This window comes from Ambystoma mexicanum, chromosome 8 (genome assembly GCF_040938575.1).
Source record: "Ambystoma mexicanum isolate Mex_15411 chromosome 8, UKY_AmexF1_1, whole genome shotgun sequence".
Lineage (NCBI taxonomy): Eukaryota > Metazoa > Chordata > Amphibia > Caudata > Ambystomatidae > Ambystoma > Ambystoma mexicanum.
Window position 1 is genome coordinate 1,605,112,906 of NC_090929.1, and position 26,253 is coordinate 1,605,139,158.

Genomic DNA, 26,253 nt, shown 5'->3' on the forward strand with positions numbered 1-26,253 from the left:
CACATTGAGCAAAGGTATGTACAGTTATATGCATAGATCAGAATATATACAGTCTAGGCAGTTGTAAGGCTAGGTTGAAGCAAATCTATGGGCAGAGTGCTGCCGGCAAGTTAGCTGTTAACCCCCCTGCAGCTGTCGGCGATGGGAGGAATGTGACATGCTAGATGAGCATATATCTAAACCTATGATTATCGTTGGGCCTTAATATGGGAAACATAGAGAGCCACTGAATTATATTTAGTGAGAATGTGTGCTGTCTAAACCAATCTTCATGACGAGTTGCCATTGAGAGAAGAATTGACTGTTTCTCAATAGGAGAAAGATGTGACTGTTCTCTGACTAGGGCCCTGGCCCTACGGTATAATAGCTTTTTACGATGAAATAGAGGATCAACATTATTCAGAGTGTGGCCGCACTTTTTCCCAAATATGCTGAAGTTCTGTCTTGTTATTAGTTGTGCTAATCTAGCTATGAGTAGTTCAATGAGTTTGATGAGAGTCAGGATTCTAAATAGCCCTCGTTAATTGTAATGATCTAACTGAACTTGACAGTTGTTCCTGTTAACCACATAATGTGGTTCCTAGTGGAATTCACCCTCACTATCGGTGCACGGAGGGACTCAGCATAGTGGGGGCCCAATTTGGAAGACCAAGTAAGCGCAGCGTGGTCGCTCGCAGTATTTTGTGTGATTGATAATTGCGAGCATCAGTTGAGCATATTGGCATTAACTACCACATAGTCAATATAGGACTTGGAGCGCCCGTTGGTCCAAGTATAGACTGAATTAGGATGTTCAGGGTTGGCACTCGGTAAACAAGTGAGGTCATCGCTATAAAAAAATGTGAGCCAGCCACGGGCGATCACACCAGTAATATGCGAAGCACCTGTATGGTGTACTCCACCCTCACTATCATTAGACGTCAGTAAGTGTAGATCATGCAGGTTAGGACAAAATGCCCGGATAAAACTTACCGACCTTACAAAAAGACCTAAAACACATACTACCAAATGTTCGAACTACTAAAAGTTTGAACTTTATTTGGTATGTGTTTTGGTGGGTCGGTAAATACAAAAAAAGACAGGGGCTGCGGAGGTGTCCCCGCAACACCCCGCTCACTAGAATATACAGTATAGTGAGCGGGGTTTTCTGGTGGACACCCCCACAGCACAAGCGAGAAACCAAGAAGAAAAACAAAACGGGGCTGCAGGGGTGCCCCCCGCAACACCCCGCTCACTATACTACACAGTATGGTGAGCGGGGGTTGCAGGGGAACGCCCTGCATCTGCCCGGAAAAAAAAAGAAAAGGACCCTGCGGCGCCGGTTCCCGATCATGGAAGTGAAAGTACGTGTGGGTGGGGTGTGTTGTGGGTGTGTTGTGGTAGGGTTTTGAAATGGATGTTCGCATGGGAAATGTACAAACATTTTGTAGTGCGTACATTTTCCATGCAAATATTTCCGTCGCCGGTTATTCCGCCTCGGAAATTTCACATAGATCCGATCATGCACATTCAGGTCCCCAGCAATCAGTGCCATGCTGTTGGGATATCTACTATACCATGTCAAAAGAGTCTTTGCAATCAAACAATACATTTTTTGGGTTGTGCCATCAGGAGGATCGTAAGCATTAACAACCAGCCTATATTCCTTGGTGTCAGACAGAAATAGAAAAGCTGAAAGGACTTGAGGAAGAGCCATTCACAAAAAAGAGATAATTTGAGATTGGAGCGTGCCCCAATGGCCAGTCCACCACTCAGGCGACCTCTCCCTGAGGCCCTGGCTGGGTTACAGAAAATAAAATATCCATCTATATGAAGCTTAGTAGTGAGCCATGTTTCCTGTAGAAGAAAGATGTCAGATTAAATGATTCTGGTAATTTCCAACGTTTGGTTGCAGAAAGAATTGTGACCCAGCGTGTTCCATGTAAGCCAAGAGAGAGTAGAAGTGCGCTCCTGCCATCAGGCACCTCTAGGGATGACGTCCTCACAGAGCCACTGAACAGTGGGTTTCTTAGATTCCGGGTTATTAGGAGCGTAGAAAAAGAAGGCCAACAACAGAGAACATTCTGACTGATGGGTAAATGCTGGAATGGATGTTGTGTTCCTTTGTGAAGCTGCGGATGGCGGTAAATAGGAGATCTCACCTTGTTTAAGCATATGCTGCTTCCTGCAGGCTGTCGATCGGAAACCCAAGAGTTCCAGTTCTTCTTAACCAGGTTTGAATAAAGCCACCATCAAAGGAGATGTAAATTCAAGGATTACCCAATTTGAGGGGTCACCAAATTTAGGTAACCCTAAGTATGGAAAGTCAGAAGAACATAGGGGGTTAAACCTGGCAATCTGCATGAACATTTCCAAAAGAATTCTCCTGTTTAGGAACGGATTGTTATTTGTTGGATTTAGCTCTTCGATCTTGGCATTCACAATAATGTTTTTAATAGACGGCAGTGGAGCGTTACCTTTACTTATGTCGAGATAGCTGAAGGTGAGGATATGGCTTGATTGGAGACGGATGCTCTGCCTTGTTGGGTGACTGTAGTGTGTGAAGATGATGATCGGCTCTCTGTGTCCATAGATGGGATACTGGTGAGAGCCGTAATAGATAAAATTGTGGCTCCTGGGGGCACTAAGGAAGTCAGAGAGTTTTTCATAGGGCCGCGAAGGTGCACTTGTCTGACTGTACCGTCAGAGGTTGTTTGGGATACTAGAAATTTGGAGCTGGCAACTTTGGAAGGACCAGAGCTTGAGTGAGATAGTATAGTAGGACCAGGCTGGTGCAATAATTAGGTTTTTGTTACTGACGTCTTCCCTTTAGACAATATTGTTTGTTTTCTCTTTGCCACTGGAGGTTGGGGGAATGGGGTCAAAGCACGTCCAGAGTCTTGATCATTTGATTGCAGAGATAGTGAGAGCTCATCATAGTCCCAGTCACTTTCTTCTATGTTATTGGGTACATCCCAAGATACTGATTGCCGCCCAGCATTCCTACTAGCATTGAGGTTGGTGTTAGTTCGAGTTGCCTGTGCCAAATTACCTTCGTTTGAATTAGGCACATGATAAGCCTCCCTTATATTATCCCCCGAGGTCGATTGCAAAGGGCGAGAGGACTTCACCCAGTATCATGTCAACAATGATGGTCAAGGCCTGCTTAGTGTCTCGCTGCTCTTTTGCGAGAGTTGATCATAGGACCAAGAGGACTTCAATGCTAGCAGATATTGCATTTAGGGTTAGCGTGGTAGATGAGTCCCTGGTCATAGCTGGCCCAGTAGGGACGGGAGAAGAGTCAGATTCACTATGTCTGTCTGACTCACTGTCACACACAGTTTAGGAATCAGATGTCAGTGTTAACATGGCCACTTCCAGTGATTAATGTAATCTCGCCAGATCCGGAGAAGTGGATAAATTAGTGCTAGCTAGGTTTTCAGGGACTTCCGATAGTATAGCAGTACTGTTCAAAGTTCACATCGAGTTCCTCTGAAGACCGATACACATATTCAACATAGAATGATTATCGTCTATCGTTGGTGAGATGATTGGGTTGGAGGGTCCCTGAGGGGAGGAGGTATTGGTTCGACTAGATGAGCCAGAAGCATATGGCAATAAGTTAAAAAAAACGGGGATGGTAGTTTGGGTGCCAGCTACATTATCCAGACGGTCCTTTTTTGAAGGTTTAGTTGTAAGTTCAGGTCTTCTCTGTCTCTTAGCGATCTGCTCCGAGGTGCTTAGCAAACCATACTTACGGTTGGCCGTGCGTTTCATGATGGCCCTAAAAAAGAGGTCCGCTCAATATTGCAAAATTGTTAGTGTCTAATTAAAAGTGAACAAGTAATGTTCGACACTTGGTCCAAAAGACTACCTCCGCAGGAGTGTCGAAATAGAGCTCGACCACAGGCAAAACTGAATCACAGGCTCAAATAAGCAGTGTGGGGCAAATGTCCAGCAAGTTGTAAGTTAGAGTCCTCTTCCCGCTTCCTCCCGGTCCTGCAGCGGCCCAAAATAGACCACTCCACCACCACACTCATGCCGCCCTTCGCGTGTGTTCAGTATTTGAAGAGGACGGATTGCTGGAGATTCCAAAGGACCGCCTCCTCAATAAAACTGGCAGAAAGACTCCAGTTGCCATTTGGGACCACAGCAGACCACTCCACCGCCACTCTCGCGCCACGCTTTGCGCGTGTGTTCAGTATTTGAAGAGGTCGGGTTGCTGGAGATTCCAAAGGACCACCTCCTCAATAAAACTGGCAGGAAGACACCAGTTGCCAGTAAGGACCACAGCAGACTACTCCACAGCCACTATTGTGCCTTGTGGTTTTGTGGCTGAGCTTATTGTGTCTGGGACATGGTCGAATGCCGTATCCTGGATACAGTGACCACTGGGCATGTCCACAGGCCATTCCTAGTGAGCACTGAATATCTGTTCACTGTCCTTTGGACCTGGCCGCAGGCAATTCCCAGGGAGTTATTTGTGCTGGGTCTTCTTAAATCGCCATGCCCAGGGGCACAGTGATCACTGGGCATGGCTGCAGGGCATGCTACTGGCCATACTATGTCTCCTTGAGGTGAATTGAACATTGCTGTAAGCCATGCCCAGTGGGCAACATGACTGCGTACGGTCTGCCAAGTACATGGCTGCAGGCCTTGTCCAGTGGGCATATCAGTACACTTAGAGGTGCCTGGGGCAGAGCCTAGTTGGAACATTGGGGCTCAACCTTGTCTCTGAGATGAATGTTATATGACCAAACGCAATGCCCGCGTCGCTGTCTCCACTGGCTACGCCGAGCCTCTGACGTGTCGATGACATGGCCAAAGTCCATGACCAGGGCTCAGTCTCCACTCGCCATGGCAGCACACCATACCAAGTGGGCACTTGGGGGGGTCTTTGCTGTGCAAAGGTCATGCCCAAAGATCATGCGCTCGGTACAGTGCCCTTTGGGCATCTTAGTGAATATCATTAAAAAGCTCCAAATATTCACTTGAAAAGAAAAATTAAATAGACTTACACTTAACCTTCTCTAAGATGAACTGTAGACATGTACGGAAAGTGCTCAATTTGTGGGGGTGTTTGCCAGGGATCAGCCCGGGCACTTATTTGTGAGCCCCAGCACTTATTTTCCCAGACTCAGTTTGATAATAAGGTGCAGCTTTAACAAATTTATTACTTTTAACTGTCAATCAGTAGTAGTCACAAAACAAGCAGCAACAGTTTGCCCGGGTCAGATGTCCCTGCATCCTGAGCTGGCTCATTGTAACTCATGGACATGATGACCCGCACTGGAGCGGCAGTGCTAGGTATTCATTTTCATAAATACCAATGGGGTCGAAAGCGACAGTGCCATGCACCATTGCTGGCCATGCCTGTGCACAGCGCCAGCCAGCCTGCCTAACATTGATGCAGCTCCACTACTGTATTTACCAGCAGCAATGCCACAGCAGGGTGGGTGGACAACATCAGGAAAGCCAACAGTGCAAACGTCAGGGCAAACTTCAGGGCAATACCAAGGGAAAGGCCGTTGCCAAGGAGGAGTGCCTGTCCCGAGTGAAAACCTACAAAAGAAGATCTTGCTGCAGTGTTTGACAGAAGAGTTCATTTGAAGTTTTGCCTGCATTTCTACGTCAATTACCTGTAGGAGGAAAGCATGTTTGCTGTTTTCTGTGGCTAGACAGTCAATAGGTTCCGTTTGCCACCTAAAGAATCATTGCAAGCTATGAACCATGATAATGTGTTTAAAGAAGCATTTAATCATGGGTCTCCTTTCAAGACAGCATGGATATTTTTTGCAGATTGTTATCGGTAAATCGCACATCTGCCATAGAAGGTGCATAAACATTGTGCCGCTGTGACTTGCAGCTTTAACCCCATATATGATGCTACTGTGGGGGAGGGGGCTGTGGGTGGTGGCAACAATTGGCACAGAGAAGCCTGCGCCAATGTGTCACAGACATACTAGGAAATATTTGGGCCTGTCACTTATCTTTTTCCAAATTGAGCACTATCTACGGAAGCAACGTTAGTTGAAAGGACGTTATGGTTGCAGGGCACAATATGAAAAATGCAGAAATGTGCCATCAGATCTCGGCCAAAGCTATGCACTGCCCTTGACGTCATGCATGACATCACAGATAACAAGCAAATAACCATATCTGGGACTGGACATATGGAACAAGAATGGATCAGCCAAAACATTATTACCCAAGACTGTTTATTTTGAGTTGTACTATTGATTTGAGGACCAACATAAGCAAAGTAAAAATGCACCGCAGAAATTATTCTCAAGTGGCTATTGTCTATGTAAATTAGCTTAATGTGTGACGTCATGGCTGATGAGCATGCATGGCTGAGTTATGGACCTGGCCCGAAACTGTGGTGTAGATCCAGGGGCTAGTAGTAGCCTGCGAACCCACAAATACCACAAGGGTGCACCTCCAGAGGGTGACCAGCTTTTCAGTACCCAGGACATTTCCAGTGGCCACTGATCATGGGCCCAGACCATGCCCAGGGTCCGGAGCTCACAGCTTGGGGGTTCTGGATCATGGGAAAATTAAATGTCCCCGACATACTGGCCACTGGCCTTTGGGGAACTTGAGGGCCCCTGAGGCATGGTCAAAGGTCATGCCCCAGGGATAAACGAACACTGAGCATGGCCTGTGGCCACAGGGGATGGTTTGCGGGTACCCAGGCATTGGCCACTAGCTGCAGACTGTAATCTCATTAGGTGGCTAAGGAAGGCCATTTGTAAGCATAGTCTTGCCCCCCTCAAATCCCTTTATCACTCTGCCATACGTACTCTCTGTCTACTCTCTTCTCATGACTCTATTTCCAACTCACTTTCTTATGTAGGATGGCTTCCTTTCCACTCCCAGCTTAAATTTCACTTCCTTTGTCTTGTCTTTAAATCTCTTCATGACCTTGCTCCTCCTTACCTCTCTTCTCTCCTCTTATTCTATATCCCCTCTCACTCCCTTCGTTCTGCTGATCTGTTCTTACTTTCTGTTCCCCCACAACTATGTGCCTCTTCTCGTTTCCGCTCCTTTCAGCTTCTTGCCCCCTTACACTGGAACTCCCTACCTCTTTCTATCCGCTTCTCCCCTACCTATTCCTCCTTCCGCTCCTCACTGAATGAACTTCTGCACTCCCCTCCCTGATACCTTCCCCCTCTCTCTATCCCCACCCTCCTTCTATTATCCTCTCTCTGGTCTCCTTATCTTTATCTGTCCCCGTGTCTCCTATGATCGCCTCTCTTTTGTTGCTCACTTCACTCATTACTCTCTCCCTCTCGATCCTTCTCTACCCCCTCCTCTCCTCTCCCTTCTTACTTGAAAATTGTTCTAAATACCGATTTTATGGCTTGATTCATGTTTACTGTTTTGTTTCTACTGTTCCATGTTTTATTTGTTACTTGTTGTTAACTGTAAAGCGCCTTGGATTAAGGCGCTATATAAAACAATAAAAATACAAATACAAATAGTTGCCAGCAAGGATGGTTTCAGGCCATGCTCAGTGTGTACTGGAATTATGTGAGGGCATTTCATCAAAAAAAGATTGCGATTCAGTGAACAAACCTTCGTTAAAAGTGTGTTATGGTTCTGTTTACCCAAAAGAGTCTTCACATTTGAGTGAAAAACGTTCTTAATGAGACGTCAGGGTTGCAGCACAGAATTCAAAAAAACTTATATTCACCAGTTACGGCCCCTATTGCCATCATACCTCTGCCAACAGTGTTCTAAGGCGGTGCCACTGACCTGCACAGCATGCACTGCAGAGGTGAACACAATGGCAGGCATATACTGCCTGTTCCTACAAGACACGAAGAACAAAAATAGCGAAGAAAAAACAGTAGTACCCCACACTGCTTAGGGGCCACTTTGAAATTAATGTTATGGCCACCCATAAACGAATCTCATAGGTACTGTAGAGAACATTGTAGAGACCAGGTTTTGCATGCCAGGCAATACAACGAGAGGCGTCATGAGCCGTGCAGGGCGGTGGTTGAGTTGTGGTTGTCTTCTGACATCAGTGAGAGTTGTGGTTGCTTTGGGAATCATAACTCCTGGAAATTGTAAGGTCTATTTAACAACATTGTTGTTCACTGAATTTCAAAGTTTTTCTTAACCATAGCATCACTTTAAGAAATAATGTTTTCGCTGAGTATATTCCACCTCGCTGAAAAAAAGTCTTGCACTCGTACCTGCTACCAAAAGGCAATCACTTGATGACATTAAAAAGTCATTATATTTAGCAGTTGAGGCCAAGATAAACCTGAAGTCTGATTTGGGACAAGTCTGAGGGACCATTTAAAGCCCCTTCCACACATCCCGTCCATAGCGACGAGGAATGTATCACTGTGGCTTTTTTCTCAGGATATGTTCTTTTGCTAGCGTGGTGTCCAATCATTTCAGAGTTAGATCATTTTAATGATACATTGTGTCGATATCACGCCTTCCATGTCGGCTTCAGGTCACTGACGGCCACAACACAAACCCAGGAAAAAGTAAGTGAAGACTTGTTCTGCCTCATGTTGTGATTTTTCTACCTTCCTTTTGATTAGATTCCAGATCTTCCTTTGAATGTCTCTGAACAATGTATGTGAGCAGTACTGAAAAAGAAGGACCAACTCACAGGCTGGCCTTACACAACAGATGAAGACATTGTTGAAAGCAAATGGAATACAGTCTAGAAATTGGAGAAAAAAACAGAAAAAGTGGCAGCATTATACATTCATTCATGTTGACATTTATATGGTGCCTTTCACCATACTTATGGTCCCAACACGCTGTTGGTTGAATGCCCTCGGAGGGACCAGAGTCAAAATGTGGGAGGTGCTATTATGCGTGTGTGCATTTCAGCCATTAAGGTTATGTGAGGGTGGCCAAGACCCTGCTAGTCACCCATGTCTGAATGGTGTGTGGATGGGCGCAGCAGAGGTAAACTATCAACTAGACAGGGGTGGGTTGTGTTTAAGGTCATAGAGAATTATGTGAGATGCTACAGTTCGCATTTCTGTCGTTAATGGTAGATTCATTCTAATGGCAGAGGTTTTGTGCATTAGTGTTTGTGTTGTGTGTGAGTGAAGGGTGTGTGGAATGAGCCCTTTCCTTCCTCTAAGTTACAAAGGTGCAGTGTGCGAGGAGAGTAAATGGCTTAGCTGTGCAAGAATATGGCTAACTTACACAATTAGGCTAAATGCAAAATATGGCTACTTTACACAATTAGGCTAAATGAAAAATATGACAGACTAGCTATTGCCCGCGGCTTCGCTCGTGTGGATTTTGGGATTTAGTATACTTGTTTTCAAAAGACACATGAGTTTTTTGTTTAAACTGTACGAAATATAATTTACAGGTTGATGTCTTAATGTAATAAGCAATGTTTATTGCAGACGTTAGTCAGGGCTTATTGGCTACAAAACAGAGATAGTTGTTCCATTGATGTGCGTCCATAAGTTTTTTCGTGTTGTAATTAAAAACAGACAATGATACAGACAAAAAAATAAAAATTTGTTATTTGGAAGCTGCAACCTACAAAAAAACAGTTTGAGGAATTCTTTGTAAACTACATTAGTGGCTCTCCCTTCAGGTGCTAGGATTACCAGAGAGTCAGGTGAGCTCACTCTGGAACAGGCCACGTAAAGCTGCCCATGCGAGAAGCAGTCTTTCCTTAGGTCCATCCCGCTACCTTCAAAGTCTGCCCCTGAGATTTGTTGATGGTCATGGCGAAACAAACCTTTAAGGGGAACTGAAATCTTTTGAATTGAAACAGATATTCTGAAGGTATAAGAGATATTCCTGCTATGAACACAGACTCCCCCTGGCCAGAACTGGTTAGCACCGCAGCCTCAATCACATTTCTGTCGAGAGCTTTCACTTGCAATCTGGTGCCATTACAGAGCTTACGCGGGTTGAGGTTCTGCAATGATATCACAGGTGCGACCACTTTGAAAAGAAGTTTGTGTTTGGGAAGACCAGGAGGATTTAAAGTGTTCAAGAACTCAACAGGGTTGTGGACTGCGTCACCACTTTGAACCACTGAGTTTACAGATTTGTACTCCATTTAGACTCCTCCATTGATTCGGCAGCCATGCTGTTCTTTGGCGTTCAAATGGCACGCTCACATAACCATTCTGTAGATTTCTCCAGTAGATTTTTTTATGTCAGGGTACGTTTTGGATGTGAGGTCTGCTAGGGAATTGATGACTGTGCCTAGGTCAGAAAGGATTACAATTTTGGTCTCAAATATGGGATACTCTCAGTTACCAATTATAAGAAGAAGTTTGTAAACTTACTTTATAATGAAGATTTTAAATGTGCATTTAGACTTTTCTAACATCTTCGATTTGTGAGATATAGGTAGCCTTAAAATGAAATTCACCTGCCCTTTTCATCCTCCCTTAACTGGACTTTTGGAAAATGGTAAAACATGTGTTTCTCTATTTTTGAAGAAGAATCTAAATACCAATGTTCACGTCAGTATCATCTTATCTTAGGTTTATGAGATATAGGTATCCTCATAAAAAAATAAACGCCCCCTTTTCATCACCTTAGGGACATCATTCCCCAACTGCCTTCCTTAGTTGGTGCCTACATCATGCCTTCCAAAGTTCACGTTCCTAGGTTAAACGGTTTAAGCTGGGTGTTGATGAGTCAGTCAAAAAGTCACCCCCTTTTCACCCCCTTAGGGACAGAATTTCCCTGAATCCTTCCTCAGTGGGTGCCTACGTCATGAAAACAATGAACCTTCCAAATTTCACATTCCTAGGTTAAACGGTTTGTGCTGGTCGTTGATGAGTCAGTCAGAAATTCATGCCCCCTTTTCACCCCCTTAGGGACGGAATTTACCCAAATCCTTCCTTAGTGGGTGCCTACATCATGAAAACAATGTACCTTCCAAATATCATGTTCCTAGGTTAAACGTTTTGAGCTGGGCATTGATGAGCCAGTCAGTGAGGATTTCTTCTATTATGTATATAGACTGAAACAGTTGGTCTAAATACAAGGTAAGGCTACCTTACACAGTTAGGCTAAATTCAAAGTATGGCTACCTTACCCAATTAGGCTAAATGCAAAGTATGGCTGACAGTAAGTAGGCAACAATTAAGCAAAGGTTAAATAACCTGGTGTTCTGCACTAATTAGCAATGCTGCAGGTTGAGCTTGCAGGTGCTTCTAGAGTGTCAGCATCCATCTACGGCTCCTTTAGTTAACCAGATTAAAGCATTTTTCATGTGCAGAGCATCAAGGTTTCTTCCCCTTGATGCTATCATATTTCTTTTTTTATGTCTACTTCTTGTCTACAAAAGAATGTATTATGCACAGCCGAAGGCACTTCACAATCGCACAACATTTCTCTGCACTTAAGAACATAGTCTGAAAGACCCTCCAAAACTCCCACGTTTGAGATCTAAATTGTTTCCATCTGTGGGAAATAAAAATGTGCATTGGTGCTTTCAGCCACTTACGTTGCTCTGCAAGGAGGCGGCGTGCACCGAATGGGCAATATTGAGGTCGTCCTCCGGGCCGCGTGCCGACAAAGCGTGGCCTTTCATTTTCTCAAATGCCTCTTTGTACTTCAACTGCAAAGACAATATGAACATGAAATTTACAAGACAAAGCATACCTGAAGCCATCACACCCATGCTGATCTGCTGATTTTTGGAATCTCAAAACTCTTTAAAAAGAAGTAAAATATGGTAATATTTCAGAAAAACGTAATCAATCTCTTTTTCTTTTGATCTTGCCACAGACTCACTATTTTACTTCTTTTTTACCCATAGTTTCATTGTATCTCTAATACCAGATCCATAAAAGAACTGGCAGAGTACTGTGTTACGTTACAGAAAACACTTCATGGCGTCCTCAATACCTTCTCCAGTGATGGATCAGATAGGAAATATGCAATAATATAAACAAGGTTTCTCAAACAGGGTCCACTAAGCCACATACTGTTTTAGAGGTGACTTTACTAGTTCTTTTATCGATTTGGGGTTGTTTTACTGAGGTGGAAATGTTCGAGGGAGAAAAGACTGAAGATAATTCTTTCTGCCCTGAAGATTACCAAGTTACCCAAAACCCTACCCACACCCCCACCCACACCCATACCCACAGCCCCAACACACCCCTACCAACACCCCTCTACTTACCTTGCATTCTGCCCCGCTCTGTCCCAGCAACGTCCATTCCCTTTCACTTCTGTGTCCCCTGCAACTCCTGGTCACTATACTATATACAAAGGTACTGCCAAATGTTCAACCTTCTAGAAGGTTGACTTTTGGTTGGGTAGTTCATTTCAATTTGGTCTAGGGCTGCAAGGGCTGCAGAGGTTGCGGGGGTGTCCCCCACAACTGTCCCGCAGTCCCACAGTGCCAGACTTCTTTTTTGGGGGGGGGCTGCGGGATAGCTGCGGGGGACACAAAACTGATGTTAAATTAAATTGCTCCTTTTTTTGAAGAAGGCAAAGGTTTTCATAATCTGGCCCTCAGTTAGTGAAACTGTATTGTTCAGCTTTACATAACCAAAAACTCTTTCCATGATCTCTAACACTGAAAAGTGCCTAATGCTGGGGACAATTATTAAAACACTCTTTCCACAAGCCTTCTATGTAAACTCTTAATTGGGATAAGCACGTGTTTCAAAATTAAAACACATTAGCCATTAATGTTAATGTTTTAACTACTTTCAGATGTTCTGATCAGAAACTCTTTCCACCCATCTTATGAGTGACTTCTATAATGTTCTTTCTTACTTAGACTGTCCTCCATTTTGTAACCTATCTTGACCCCATGAAACCGGATTTAGCTATAGAGGAGGACCGTAGTGTTCCCTCCAGGACAATAACAGGAACGTTGGCATTCCCTCCTCCTTCCACCACTGTCAGAGGGGGCCATGTGGCCTCTGGACTGATGACCACTTGGTACTCCAAACTTCCCTTATGGACACTGGGGTTCGAGAACCAGGTACATTGCGCAATCAGGAAGGAATTTATTTTATTTTATTTATTTTTTACATGTGTACAGCGCACAAACAGCCCATGGGCATTGTGGCGCTGTTACTTGCAGGGAACTTAGTTACAGGAGGTACACAATACAAATTTACATTTTACATATTTTACATTAGTAGCACATTAATGCAGTAAGCTAGTTGCAGGTACATTTGCAGGTTTATCAGGAGAAGTGGCGAGAAGTCCTATAGGGACTGTGGTGTTGATCAGGCGAACAGTGTGGTTTTCATGGCTTTGCGGAAGGCAATGAGTGAGGCTCCCAAGGTCAGGTTGTGAAGCAAACAGAACACTCACTTAAACCTGGCAGGATGAAAGAAACATTCTTTTTATTTGTGGCCATGTGCACTGAATTGGATCCTTTCCTATTAACAGCAAATTCTTCTATTGTTTGCTAGAGCCTCGATTGTAGCATTATTTTACCTGCAAACAAGCTTAGTGTCAGCAGGGTTAGTATGATACATTCTGATTTCAGTCAAACACTGACTGCTCGAACTGTATGTAAGGAATTGGTTTCATTAATGATTGGTACGAATTTACAGGAATGGATGAAATATAACAAGAGAGGTTCACTTGTGCCCATCCAGTCTAGAATCATTATTGCTTGTTCTATTCTATCAAACTCTATTTAACTGGGGGAGTGCATCTTAAAGATGGGATAAGCACGCCCACAATGGAAAGATGACGCTGCAAACAGATAATTTCTTTAATATTCTTCTTCAGATTGTGAGCCCTCTAGCAGATGACAACACCCGTTTCATTCATGAGCTTTCTCAAGACATGTATGTTTCAAAAATAATATTTAAAAATATGAAGCATGTGGCCCACGCTGGGCCGGATGTCTGCGACTCCAGGTTTTTAAACTACAACTCGCATCAGCCTTAGCCAGCAGAGTCAATGGTGAGGATCAGTTTAGTCTAAGTCCAGCATATCTGTAGAGTTGCAGGGCCAGAACCCTTTTGTAGGCACTAGAGCAGATTTCTCTAGCTAGGCCAACATACTAATTCCATCTGTGCCTGCGGAGTGATTCATTAATAATACTTCCTACGGGCATCTCTGGCACAACGACCGCAGAAGTGGCCAAAGTTATTTCCCTGGAAAGACCAAGGACAATTGTGGGAATTTGGAAAGCATGTTTGCTAATGGACACTTACATCACTGACGATTTCCCCAGAAGCCTTTGCTGCCTGGAACGGTATGGCGTCCAGTTTCAGTTTGTATCCACCATCTTTGAGCTTAGTCCAGGATTCCTTGTAGCGAGTCTGTGTAAAAAAGAAAATACTTTTATTTGAGGTGACTTAGGCTATAACCTTCTTAGCAGTTCAGTGTAGTTAAAATACCATGGGCTTCATTAAAAGTCGAGCGGTCTGGTAAAAAAGTGCTGGTATTTGTGTATATGGGCACTCTACCGGACCGCCCGGCTACGGGTTTGCCGGTTGGGCACCTTGGCTTACAGGTGCGCTACCGGAAAACAAAGCCCTCATTACTAGCACCATCATTACCGGTGTCGGTAATCATGGCAAATCCCCTCATGGAGTGCTACGGGACTCCATGAATGGGGATTTACTCCGTCCCTCCAGCACTCGTAATTGCCAACGGACCGAGTGCTGGAAACCGTGACAGTCTCTGCCGGTATCCTGGCGGGTTTACGGCCAGGATACTGGCAAAGTTGTAATGAGACCACATGATCTCTCTTTCGTAGAAATATGCTATATTTACACGTAATTCCAGAAACACACAGTAAGTGTACCCAACTAGTGGAAAAAAGAGATCCAAACTTACATGGGCACAATATCCAGACAGCCACACTTCAGGACCCCTGGAGGAAAGTGCCAGTCTCTCCCCAGCAAGAACAGATGCCCGTCTTTTTACTAGATTTAACTTCAAAACTATGCCTCTTTTACTACCACAGGAATTCAAATTCATGAATGTGTTTGATTCCAGAAACTAGAGACACAATTGCACATTGGCATCCAAGTACTTCAAAATCTAGAATATTTATGCATGTTTTCTGTGAAAGTATTCCACAGTTCACAGAGATTCACAATCTGGGGTCTCTGTAGCTTATTCTTTCAAATTGTGTTGGTCTTGTCAATGATTCTACATCCCCAAGCACATTAATCGGTTACAAGGATAAACAGTACGGTGAAACAGTGAAGGTTGAGCTAGATTTTCAAAAACAGTCCTGTTGACAGATTCTGGAGGCCCCCCTATTCTGGTGAACAGGGACAAATACTAATGTCTAGCCAAACTCTACCTGGGTAGTGTGACTGAACAGTAAGGCTAAGGCTTAGGGGAGCGTGAAAGGGCTGAAGGGGTCAGTTAACCACACACAGAGCAGTCTTATAAATTAGGCAGCTTATATAAAAGGCAATTATTTGTTTAGGTCTTGGACAAACTCTTAGCAACTAAAAACCACAAATATGTTTCACACTAATGTTACACTAGTAGTATATAATCATTGACTTTGGCTACAGAGCACAAACACTAAACTTCTAAGCACAGTTAACACACTGGGCAACTGTATTGTGGCAAAGGAAGTAGGTAAAGAAGGAGGTAAGTAAGAAACAAATTAGAGAACTAATATGCTTGGAATAAGGAGTGAAACCACCATACACAGCATTACAATGTAAGGCACTACACCTTGCAAGCACTTCCCTAGCTGGAAAAGATGGGGCCTGTTGCACCAGTAGAAACACAGGTAACATACAGTCCCTTTCAGAAGGCTGGGAATGTAAGGCACTACACCTTGCAAGCACTTCACAAGATGGGGCCTGGTGCACCAGTAGAAACACAGGTAACATACAGTCCCTTTTAGAAGGCTGGGATATAAGGCACTACACCTTGCAAGCACTTCACAAGATGGGGCCTGGTGCACCAGTAGAAAAACAGGTAACATACAGTCCCTTTCAGAAGGCTGGGAATGTAAGGCACTACACCTTGCAAGCACTTTACAAGATGGGGCCTGGTGCACCAGTAGAAACACAGGTAACATACAGTCCCTTTCAGAAGGCTGGGAATGTAAGGCACTACACCTTGCAAGCACTTCCCTAGCTGGAAAAGATGGGGCCTGTTGCACCAGTAGGAACACAGGTAACATACAGTCCCTTTCAGAAGGCTGGGAATGTAAGGCACTACACCCAGCAAGCACTTCACAAGATGGGGCCTGGTGCACCAGTAGAAACACAGGTAACATACAGTCCCTTTTAGAAGGCTGGGAATGTAAGGCACTACACCTTGCAAGCACTTCACAAGATGGGGCCTGGTGCACCAGTAGAAACACAGGTAACATACAGTCCCTTTCAGAAGGCTGGGAATGTAAGGCACTACACCTTGCAAGCACTTCACAAGATGGGGCCTGGTGCACCAGTAGAAACACAGGTAACATACAGTCCCTTTCAGAAGGCTGGGAATGTAAGGCACTACACCTTGCAAGCACTTCCCTAGCTGGCCAAGATGGGGCTTGTGGCACCAGTAGAAACACAGGTAACATACAGTCCCTTTCAGAAGGCAGGGAATGTAAGGCACTACACCTTGCAAGCACTTCCCTAGCTGGAAAAGATGGGGCCTGTTGCACCAGTAGAAACACAGGTAACATACAGTCCCTTTCAGAAGGCTGGGAATGTAAGGCACTACACCTTGCAAGCACTTCCCTAGCTGGCCAAGATGGGGCTTGTGGCACCAGTAGAAACACAGGTAACATACAGTCCCTTTCAGAAGGCAGGGAATGTAAGGCACTACACCTTGCAAGCACTTCACAAGATGGGGCCTGGTGCACCAGTAGAAACACAGGTAACATACAGTCCCTTTCAGAAGGCAGGGAATGTAAGGCACTACACCTTGCAAGCACTTCACAAGATGGGGCCTGGTGCACCAGTAGAAACACAGGTAACATACAGTCCCTTTCAGAAGGCAGGGAATGTAAGGCACTACACCTTGCAAGCACTTCCCTAGCAGGACAAGATGGGGCTTGTGGCACCAGTAGAAACACAGGTAACAAACAGTCCCTTTCAGAAGGCAGGGAATGTAAGGCACTACACCTTGCAAGCACTTCACAAGATGGGGCCTGGTGCACCAGTAGAAACACAGGTAACATACAGTCCCTTTCAGAAGGCTGGGAATGTAAGGCACTACACCTTGCTAGCACTTCACTTCTCTAGCTGGAAACGATGGGGTCTGTTGCACCAGTAGGAACACAGGTAACATACAGTCCCTTTCAGAAGGCTGGGAGTATTTGAAAGAAGTTTGAACAAGTGTTAGTGAAGCCAGTAAGCACCCTCTGAGGGTGTCAGAAATGTGGTGCTCCTTTGTTTGTTGTACCAGGATCGTCCAGCTGTCCATTGCCAGGAACCATCTCACTAGAGCGCCGAACCGCCAACTTACCACAACCAGATCCTGATGCCAAAAGTGACCTCTGCACTCCCCATAAAATGGTGTGTGCTGGACCGACAAAGAGAAAAGGTAAATAAAGTCCATTTCAATTTACTATTCTTAGGTATTTTAACCTTATGAGAAATCTAACAGATTTCTCAGTAACACTGCATTGAGGGTGTTGTTTTGTCACCATACAGAAAGCAGATGCCTATGGAGTTTATCAGACTCCAAAAATAGCAAAAACACAAAATCCAAATGTGGTAAAAACATATAAGAGAGTGAGCGAAAGGTCCCACTCACTCCAGGGTTAAAAGTAAAAAGTCCTAAGTCCAGTAAAAGAGCTGGGGGTCTCTAAGGTGGGAGGAATTAAGCATCAAAATGAACATTCTCCCTAACAGCGACTGATGCAGGAGGTAGCCAACCAGGAAGCTGATCAGTCCACAGGATGGTTCAGGGGCGATTCCGCAGGCTGCCGAGGGCAGGGTCCTGAAGCCGAGGTTGAGACGAGTTTTCCCACTGCACATCGGGCTAAGGCACAGATGAAGGCCTTCTGAAGGTCAGCAGAGGAGCTTAATAATGGGGCTCCATGTTACCTTAAAGAGAGATTGAATAGAAAATCCTCAGGTAGGCCCATTAGAACAGTCAATACTAATTGCCTCTCTGTGCCAAGATTCAAATTATCTAAAGTCGGGGGTAGTAGTTTCCCAGTTAAGGCAGCACACCTCTGGCACTCCTTGCCACCCCTGTTGCGAGCTGACCAAACATTCATTAACTTCAGACAGAATCTCATTAACTGGCTCAAAGATAATGACTATCGATGCACCTGCCTCCCATCTCACCTGCATTGTAAATAGTTGTAGATTGCCATCTAAATGATGCTCCTGCTTGTTCAGTGTTATTTCTATATTGTAACATACAGTCCCTTTCAGAAGGCTGGGAGTATTTGAAAGAAGTTTGAACAAGTGTTAGTGAAGCCAGTAAGCAGTTCCAAGTGTCTCAAAATTGAAGAACAATACAAGTAAAGTTCTTGGGAGTGCCTCTCACAATCGAGCCTCCTTAGGGGAAGGCCAGGGGTGGATTTGTGACCAGAACTTCACTGATTATAGTCAGGCAATGACTTTACACCTGTTAATTCCTAAGGGGTGGGGGTAGGAACAGGAATGCTTACTCAACCATTGTACTTCGATTAACTCAGGCACCACGTTGGCAGCTCCTGAAATCCCCATGCTCTGTATCTTGCTGCTGTTGAAGGATGTCTAAGGATCGTGGGTTCAGAGGTCACTTTTGGCATCAGGATCTGGTTGTGGTAAGTTGGCGGTTCGGCGCTCTAGTGAGATGGTTCCTGGCAATGGACAGCTGGACGATCCTGGTACAACAAACAAAGGAGCACCACATTTCTGACACCCTCAGAGGACTCTCAGAAAGCAATGCAGGCATGAATCGGCAACAGCCACTTTGAAGAATAGGCATAGGTCGACTCTCATGGTGGAAACAAAGAAGCTTGTCCTGATAGGCCAATTCTTCATGGTGGAGTGATGCAACTGCAGAACAAGGCTTCTTGTTCCACAAGTTAAGAATCTGCAGAGTCCCAAGTCTGAACTCAGTATGACGACTGTTAGGTAAGAACTGGTGGAGTCACACTATGTGAGACTACACAACACTTGTCTGCTTGATATTCGGGAACCCTCCTTTTGGTATAGGTCTGTACTACACAAGTTGGTAGTGTGACTGAGCAGCCAGAACTATCTGAAGAGGGGTAAATGTGACCTGCAGAGCTGTACAAATGAAATCCGTAAATACAAGTAACCAAGTAACACTTACAGTCAAGGTTTCAGTCATAAACAATTATTTATTTAACATCAATTTTTAAATAAGCATTTTTTAAAAAGGCAATTCGTGTAACAATGTAAATATACTTTAAAATCACTTTTCAGAATTAAAACAAGTTAGTGGATAATCTTTGGATATGATTCTTACACAATTCCTACACCCTGAGGTGACTTTAATCACAAGGACAGTAATGGCATTTATATATCAAACTAGTATACTTTGCAGATTCTGAGGTTGCAGAAAGGAAAGTTTAGGGAAGGAAAAAGGTTAGACAGTTTTGCAGTATATGTGAGGGCAACTAAATCTTCCAATCAAATCTAGACAAGCCTTTCCCAGCAGTAACAGTATACAACAAGCTATCACCCATGAGGGACCAACAGTATCAAAGTCAATGGACTAGAAGAGTCTTCAGGGAGCCAGGACAGCCAAAGTAATTTGGTACACAGTCTATGGATCTGATGCACTTCTTAGATCAACGTCTTACACAAAGTTAGAGAGTTTGTTTGAAAAATCACTTGTAGGCTCACAAGCTGTTAAGCCTGTGAAAAGAGGGTTGGAATCAACTCTAAAAGATAAGCCAATGCAATTCCAAACTGAGAAGAGTGTGGCTAAAAGACAATACAGTAAATACCCCAAGCCTAAACAGTCCCTCTTGGTTTGAAGAAGAGTGGTCCAGCTGGATTCTGTCTGGCTACAGCAGTGCAGACCCTTGTTCCTGAGCCTCAGATGTGGGGACAAGAGGGAGAACATCTGGAGGGCTCCTGCTGCAGTACTTGGGAGGTCATCGGCAGCTACGGGCTCTTTTTCTGTTCAGCAGCACTTTGCGGTTTCAGCGCTTAGCAAACAGCAATGTTACAAATCTTGGAGACTGGTTGGACTCTCTTCGCTCCCTCGGTCCTGCACTCTGGTGAGGGGACTCCGGATTTGGGGGCCCTGCTTCTGGAGGGTCCTTAGGAGACTCCTGGAGCTAATAGCTGGATTTGTTCTGCAGCAGACATTGCACTCGACTATGGACCACCCTGGCATTAGGCTTCCGATGCAATGGAGAGGCACAGCAAGTCGGGGATGGTGGTCCAGTGGAGTTCATCTCAAAGTTAATTAGTCCCACTAACCCAAGGGGAGTAGTCGGTCCGGAGGAGCTTCTCTGTTGAGGTGAAAGTGGAGGTCAGCACAGCAGCAGGGCTTCCCCGGGCAATTCAAAGGTCAAAGAGGTTGCAGCAAGCTTCATTCACCGTTTCTTCGTTTGTTTTTTCTCCCAGTGGTTGACTCTGCCTGTAGTCCCAAAACCCTCACCTTTTAGATAGGTTTCTTTCATTCATGCAGAGTCTAGACTATCATTCACACAGAAGGGTGGCTGTTGTGAAAGGACAGCCAGCCAGCCAATCAGGAATAATTGTATTCAGGCATTCTTAGAGACAAAGGACAGGGGAGTTTCGGGACCCTCCCTGACAACCTGTCCTTCCAAACACACTAGTGCAAGAGGTGGGCTTCAGGGCTGAAGCCCACCAAAGGCAAGACAAACAAAGGGCGCAAACCTATCTCAACGCACAGAGTGAAACCCAAGAAAGACCTCACAAATAGAAAATGGTGGAAAAAGAAGGCAGGGGCCATTTTGACAAAAAGGTCTCGCCGAGGTGCTGTATTGCAGCTGAGGGTTCAGCCTGCTGTAGAAAATCACAATGGTAGGAAAAGTAAACCACTGCCACCAGCCATTTAAAGTAGTGAGGGTAATATAAAAATGAATGTAGGAGAAGGGGCTACTAGGTAAACCCCCAGCACTCCCCATAAAATGGTGTGTGCTGGACCGACAAAGAGAAAAGGTAAATAAAGTCCATTTCAATTTACTATTCTTAGGTATTTTAACCTTATGAGAAATCTAACAGATTTCTCAGTAACACTGCATTGAGGGTGTTGTTTTGTCACCATACAGAAAGCAGATGCCTATGGAGTTTATCAGACTCCAAAAATAGCAAAAACACAAAATCCAAATGTGGTAAAAACATATAAGAGAGTGAGAGAAAGGTCCCACTCACTCCAGGGTTAAAAGTAAAAAGTCCTAAGTCCAGTAAAAGAGCTGGGGGTCTCTAAGGTGGGAGGAATTAAGCATCAAAATGAACATTCTCCCTAACAGCGACTGATGCAGGAGGTAGCCAACCAGGAAGCTGATCAGTCCACAGGATGGTTCAGGGGCGATTCCGCAGGCTGCCGAGGGCAGGGTCCTGAAGCCGAGGTTGAGACGAGTTTTCCCACTGCACATCGGGCTAAGGCACAGATGAAGGCCTTCTGAAGGTCAGCAGAGGAGCTTAATAATGGGGCTCCATGTTACCTTAAAGAGAGATTGAATAGAAAATCCTCAGGTAGGCCCATTAGAACAGTCAATACTAATTGCCTCTCTGTGCCAAGATTCAAATTATCTAAAGTCGGGGGTAGTAGTTTCCCAGTTAAGGCAGCACACCTCTGGCACTCCTTGCCACCCCTGTTGCGAGCTGACCAAACATTCATTAACTTCAGACAGAATCTCATTAACTGGCTCAAAGATAATGACTATCGATGCACCTGCCTCCCATCTCACCTGCATTGTAAATAGTTGTAGATTGCCATCTAAATGATGCTCCTGCTTGTTCAGTGTTATTTCTATATTGTATGTTTTCTATGTATCTACTTTGTCCTGTATATTATGTATATTATGTCTGTACATCCCGATTTGTACTTTATATGCCACTATGTAACCTAAGCTGAAAGTCTTCTTGTATCCTCTGCGCCCTGATACCCTTGGGGCTGGCACACATTATAAATAAACAAACAAACAGATTGTAATCATATGTGTCTTATTGAGCAAAGCATGTTATCAAAACCTACAATACCAAGAAAAAGTGTTTCCTTTTGTACTCTTTCACAATACTGTCAGGAACAAATAGCCCCAAAGAGGGCTCCTGGCTGCATTACATAACATCATTGTGGAAACAAGAATTATAACAGATCTTTTTATTTGACAAAAATATCTGTGGTGAACGAGTTGTATGCTTAATTCATGCTGGGCTTGGTGCTCATTTCATTTTTACAACACTCACCCTAACATTAAAGTGTATGTAACCTGGAAACCATACACACTTTTTCAGACAGCTTCAGGGTTTGGATGTAAGGATACAAAATCTGTGACGTTAGTCACTCTATTGGGGCCCAAGGGTGCCCTGAAATGTCACACATTTCTGGACAAAGAGGGGCTTAGTGTGAAAGGCAGCCTTTGGTGTAAGGCTGTTTGTGCTTGTGTGAGGTTGTGCGCTTATCCAGTCCACAATGCAGTTATCCTTAGAGAAATATATGAAGATATGTTAGGATTACAGTGACTCATAATTATTGCAGCACTTAGAAGCAGGATGGGTACAGTATGAAACGCTATCAAACGTGTGTGACACTTACATGCACACCAGGAGTAGATGAATGCACTCAGCAATGACACCCCAGGACAAAGCTTACCTCGCTGATGTTGGAAGCATTTAGTTTCGCCTGCAGAAGCTCAGGCAGGTCTGCAGTGGGCGTGTAGTGATGCTTCAATATTTCCCCATGCTCCTTGTACTTACTCTGCCAACACAGAAAGAAAGAGCAATCAACACTGGGTACGGGATACCCATTGATACGGTTTGGGTCCATTTGATCTAAAACATTTCACTTAATCACATTTGATCGAATTTTCTGGACCTTTTGTTTCAGAGCACCCCGCAACCCACCCCTCTCCCCTTCCGCAACTCATGCCCCCCACTTCCCCTCAACCTAATCTATACCATTACCCACCCAATATATATATTTAATTAAATTTGACCTAAAAAAAGGTCAAATAAAATGTGATTAAATGTTTTAGGTTAAAAGTTTTTAGGTCAGTTATACTAATACCATTGATACATCTCTGAGATGTTCATTGTGGCCAGCTCAGCACATTCTTTTTACATTTTCTGGGGCAGTCAATCACTGAGATTTTAAGTGTGCTCTAGTTCCAAGTTGTTCCCCCATGAGACACTAGGAGCTGGATTTTAAAAACAGTTTTCCAGTGCAAAATCTTTGTCTAGTGGTGATATGCACCGCCCAGGTTTGTGGTTTTTGCCAGGGTTACGTTTTCCTTATCGATGTTTTCTGAGACCTCGTAATTCGAACAAGAATTAGCACAGCCAACAGTGTAGGCTTTTGTGTAGGTATGGGGTAGTCATTCACATAATGGCACAATCTGGTCGTAAGATGGCAACCACTGGCAAATTGTGTGACTATCATGGCATATGCTAGTAGCACCAAGTAAATGCCCGTCTAAACCCTACGCAAGAGTCAACATTTTTTGGCTTGGTCTATGCAGAAGTTCAGTGCAAAGAACAGAGGCATAACACGCATATTGCTTTGAAATTATGGGTCTGAAGGCACACTTTGTTAAGATATTTTATTAAACCAGGAGCTAGTTTACAGCTGCCAATGAGCCATAACCTTCAATCGACTGTCTAGAAATAACACTGTCATCCCATTAGAAGCACAGAGCTAGTACACAGCAATCCAGGAGCGGGGACATGTGTTGGGCGGCGGATATTGGGTGGAAATGTCCTACTGGTGAGTACAAACCCAAACAACACCCACAAGCTGTTGGCCCTGGCTCAAATCCCTTCCCCCTTGTGCCTGAACTCCTATGCCAAATGTTTTGGATTAAAGGTGGCACTAGAGCGTCACCTAATAGCCAATAAATAAAAAGAACGTGGCAGGTCCCAAAAGAAAATACCTCATGGCCTGGGCAGAATAAGAGTGGGCACGCATTGCTGTACTGCTTAACCTCAGTAAAATATTTAGCACTTGTGAACGCTGTTTTGCAAATCCAGCCCAAAGCCAATTGGCAAAGGGATACCTCTTTGTGTTAAGCCTTTTCCTGGAGTGCATGGACAAGGTGGGCATGGAATTCACAACTGCATGGATGATCCTGGCCTACAAGGGGAAGATTGCAGCATATTAGCACTGGCCTCCAGGGAAGGTCTTCCATATTGCTGGAAGCTCATGAGATCCACTAATGCAGAGTTGAACAGTTCTTGCATGATTGTGTCCATGTGTTCAAAGTGTTCAGCTGGCCAGGCTGCTCGCCGTGTTTATTTCACTGAAGCTCATTGACATATAAATCATTGCAAGGAAGAACAAACTCAATGAAGAATTATATTCCCTCAACAATGCACTCGTTGTGCTACACACAAAAGTAACCGACTTTAAAAAAGATATTCACACAATTATTTTTTTCAATTCATAAATAGGAGGGAGGGCTGAAAACAGGGAAATACAAAAAAAGGCATCACAACATTAAAGGAGTTTGGGATGATGGGGATGAAGGGGTTACATGGGGCTAAAAGGGGGACTATATGGGGATCCTGAATTAATCAACAGAAATAGGAGGAAGCCTATTTTCTTTTTAAAAATTGTGAACTTTTAAAAACTGGTGAGATATAGCTAAGTGAAATGCACATAAAACCCATTTCACTGAAATAAAATTATTTAAAAATAATCATTTTAAGAAGTTGTCCTGAGGATAGATGACAGAGATCAGCCATACCGTGATGCTGTAAAGAGCAGGCATTCACGAGTTGACTGGACCTCTGGTGACAACTAGACACAGAACGACAAGGACCCGGTCTGCGGTCCATGGCTCCGTGCTTGACCTCGTGGTCTACCATGCAGAGTCTGCGAGCACCCTGCTGCCCATTCCAGTTCACCAGTTACACATGGTTACTCTTGTATCCAGTGGCGTCACAGGAGTCTCTGGTCATTGGATAGGCATGTCATGCGGAAGAAAGAGGATGTTCTATTGGCAGAATCAAAATGCCAAGGGAAACCACTAAACACCAATGGCCATTGCTTAGATGCACCCAGGCCCATTGCCCATATGCCAGCAGCAGAATCCAGTAGAAGCCACTTGTAGAAAGGCTCATCTAAAGTGTCCACCAGGTTGCCCGTTCAAGCTATCACACAAGGAAAATTCCTGCTTTCATCCTCTCAACCAAGGCCACCTAGAGGCCATTCAAACTATGGCATCACCAGAGCTTTTGATAGAGGCCTACCAGCTTAGGAAAATCTAATGGGCCTCATTACGAGAGAGTGCTACCGGTGGGTTGCTGCCGACCTCGAAACACTGTTCCCGCCGCCTGATATTCCGGTGCCCGCGGGACATTACAAGGTGCAGTGACCCAGATGTCAGATGGCGGGAATTGTACTTTCCCATTCCTGTGGGGACATGGAAGCAACGGTGCCAGTGCTTCTGTGAGAAACTTGGCTGCAGGGGCCGTTACTCCTGGCAGGTCACACCTGCCGGGAGATCCGGCCCCTGCAGGTATTCTCGTAGTCTAGCAGTCCGGAAAGGGTGCCAGTACGTTGCTACCGGCACCCTTATTTCCAGACCACCACACTTAAAATGACGCCCAATGTCTGTACCTAAAATAGAATGGATGAAGGCTATAAAATGGAACAAAAGCATAAGAAAGTGGCGACACAAATAAAGAGATTGGTGGAATGGAAAGTTGGCCCTAATAATTGCCAGTGGTTATGATTGACTCTAAAATTTCCATCCATCACTTTTCAATTTTTCAAAGTCAGCCCATGTATCAGTTGCACACCCAGATATTGAGTCCTGAGCTTGCTTTGCCCAGGATCCCAAGATAAACTACAATGAAAATGCCTATTAGCACATGGAGATTGTTATTGGGCTCCTCTACGCCAATCAGAATGCTTATTTGTATTTATTTATTTTATTGGACATTTGTAAGGTGCCTATACAACAAGTGGCATTTCAAGGCACCACAAGACAAATGGGTGGGGGGGACAAGGGATACAGATACAGTAACAGTCGTACTAGGCCTTGTGGCATTCAGATCGTGCAAGTGCAAAACAAGCAGTGCGAGGGAAGAGGGTGTGGGCAGTGCAGGTCTGAGTGATAAGTGCTAAGGTGGGAGGGAAAGGTGAAGGGGGAAGTACAGGTGTTATGGGGAGGCCAAAGGGCAAGAGTCATGGAGATCAGGTAAGCACAGGGAAAGAAAAGGAGGGTAAGGGGCATGGGAG

The 26,253-nt window shown here is 44.5% G+C and overlaps 1 protein-coding gene across 2 annotated transcripts in view; it reads right to left on the reverse strand.

Moving 5' to 3' along the window:
* Nucleotides 1-26,253, reverse strand: part of NRAP (nebulin related anchoring protein) — a 515,982-nt gene that overhangs the window by 87,856 nt on the left and 401,873 nt on the right. For both annotated transcript variants that reach the window (XM_069611850.1, XM_069611849.1), the window contains exons 27-29: nt 22,666-22,770; nt 14,139-14,246; nt 11,450-11,563 (exon numbers count right to left, since the gene is read on the reverse strand). In XM_069611850.1, coding sequence (XP_069467951.1) covers nt 11,450-11,563; nt 14,139-14,246; nt 22,666-22,770 — 327 coding nt within the window. The remainder of the gene's footprint in view (nt 1-11,449; nt 11,564-14,138; nt 14,247-22,665; nt 22,771-26,253) is intronic.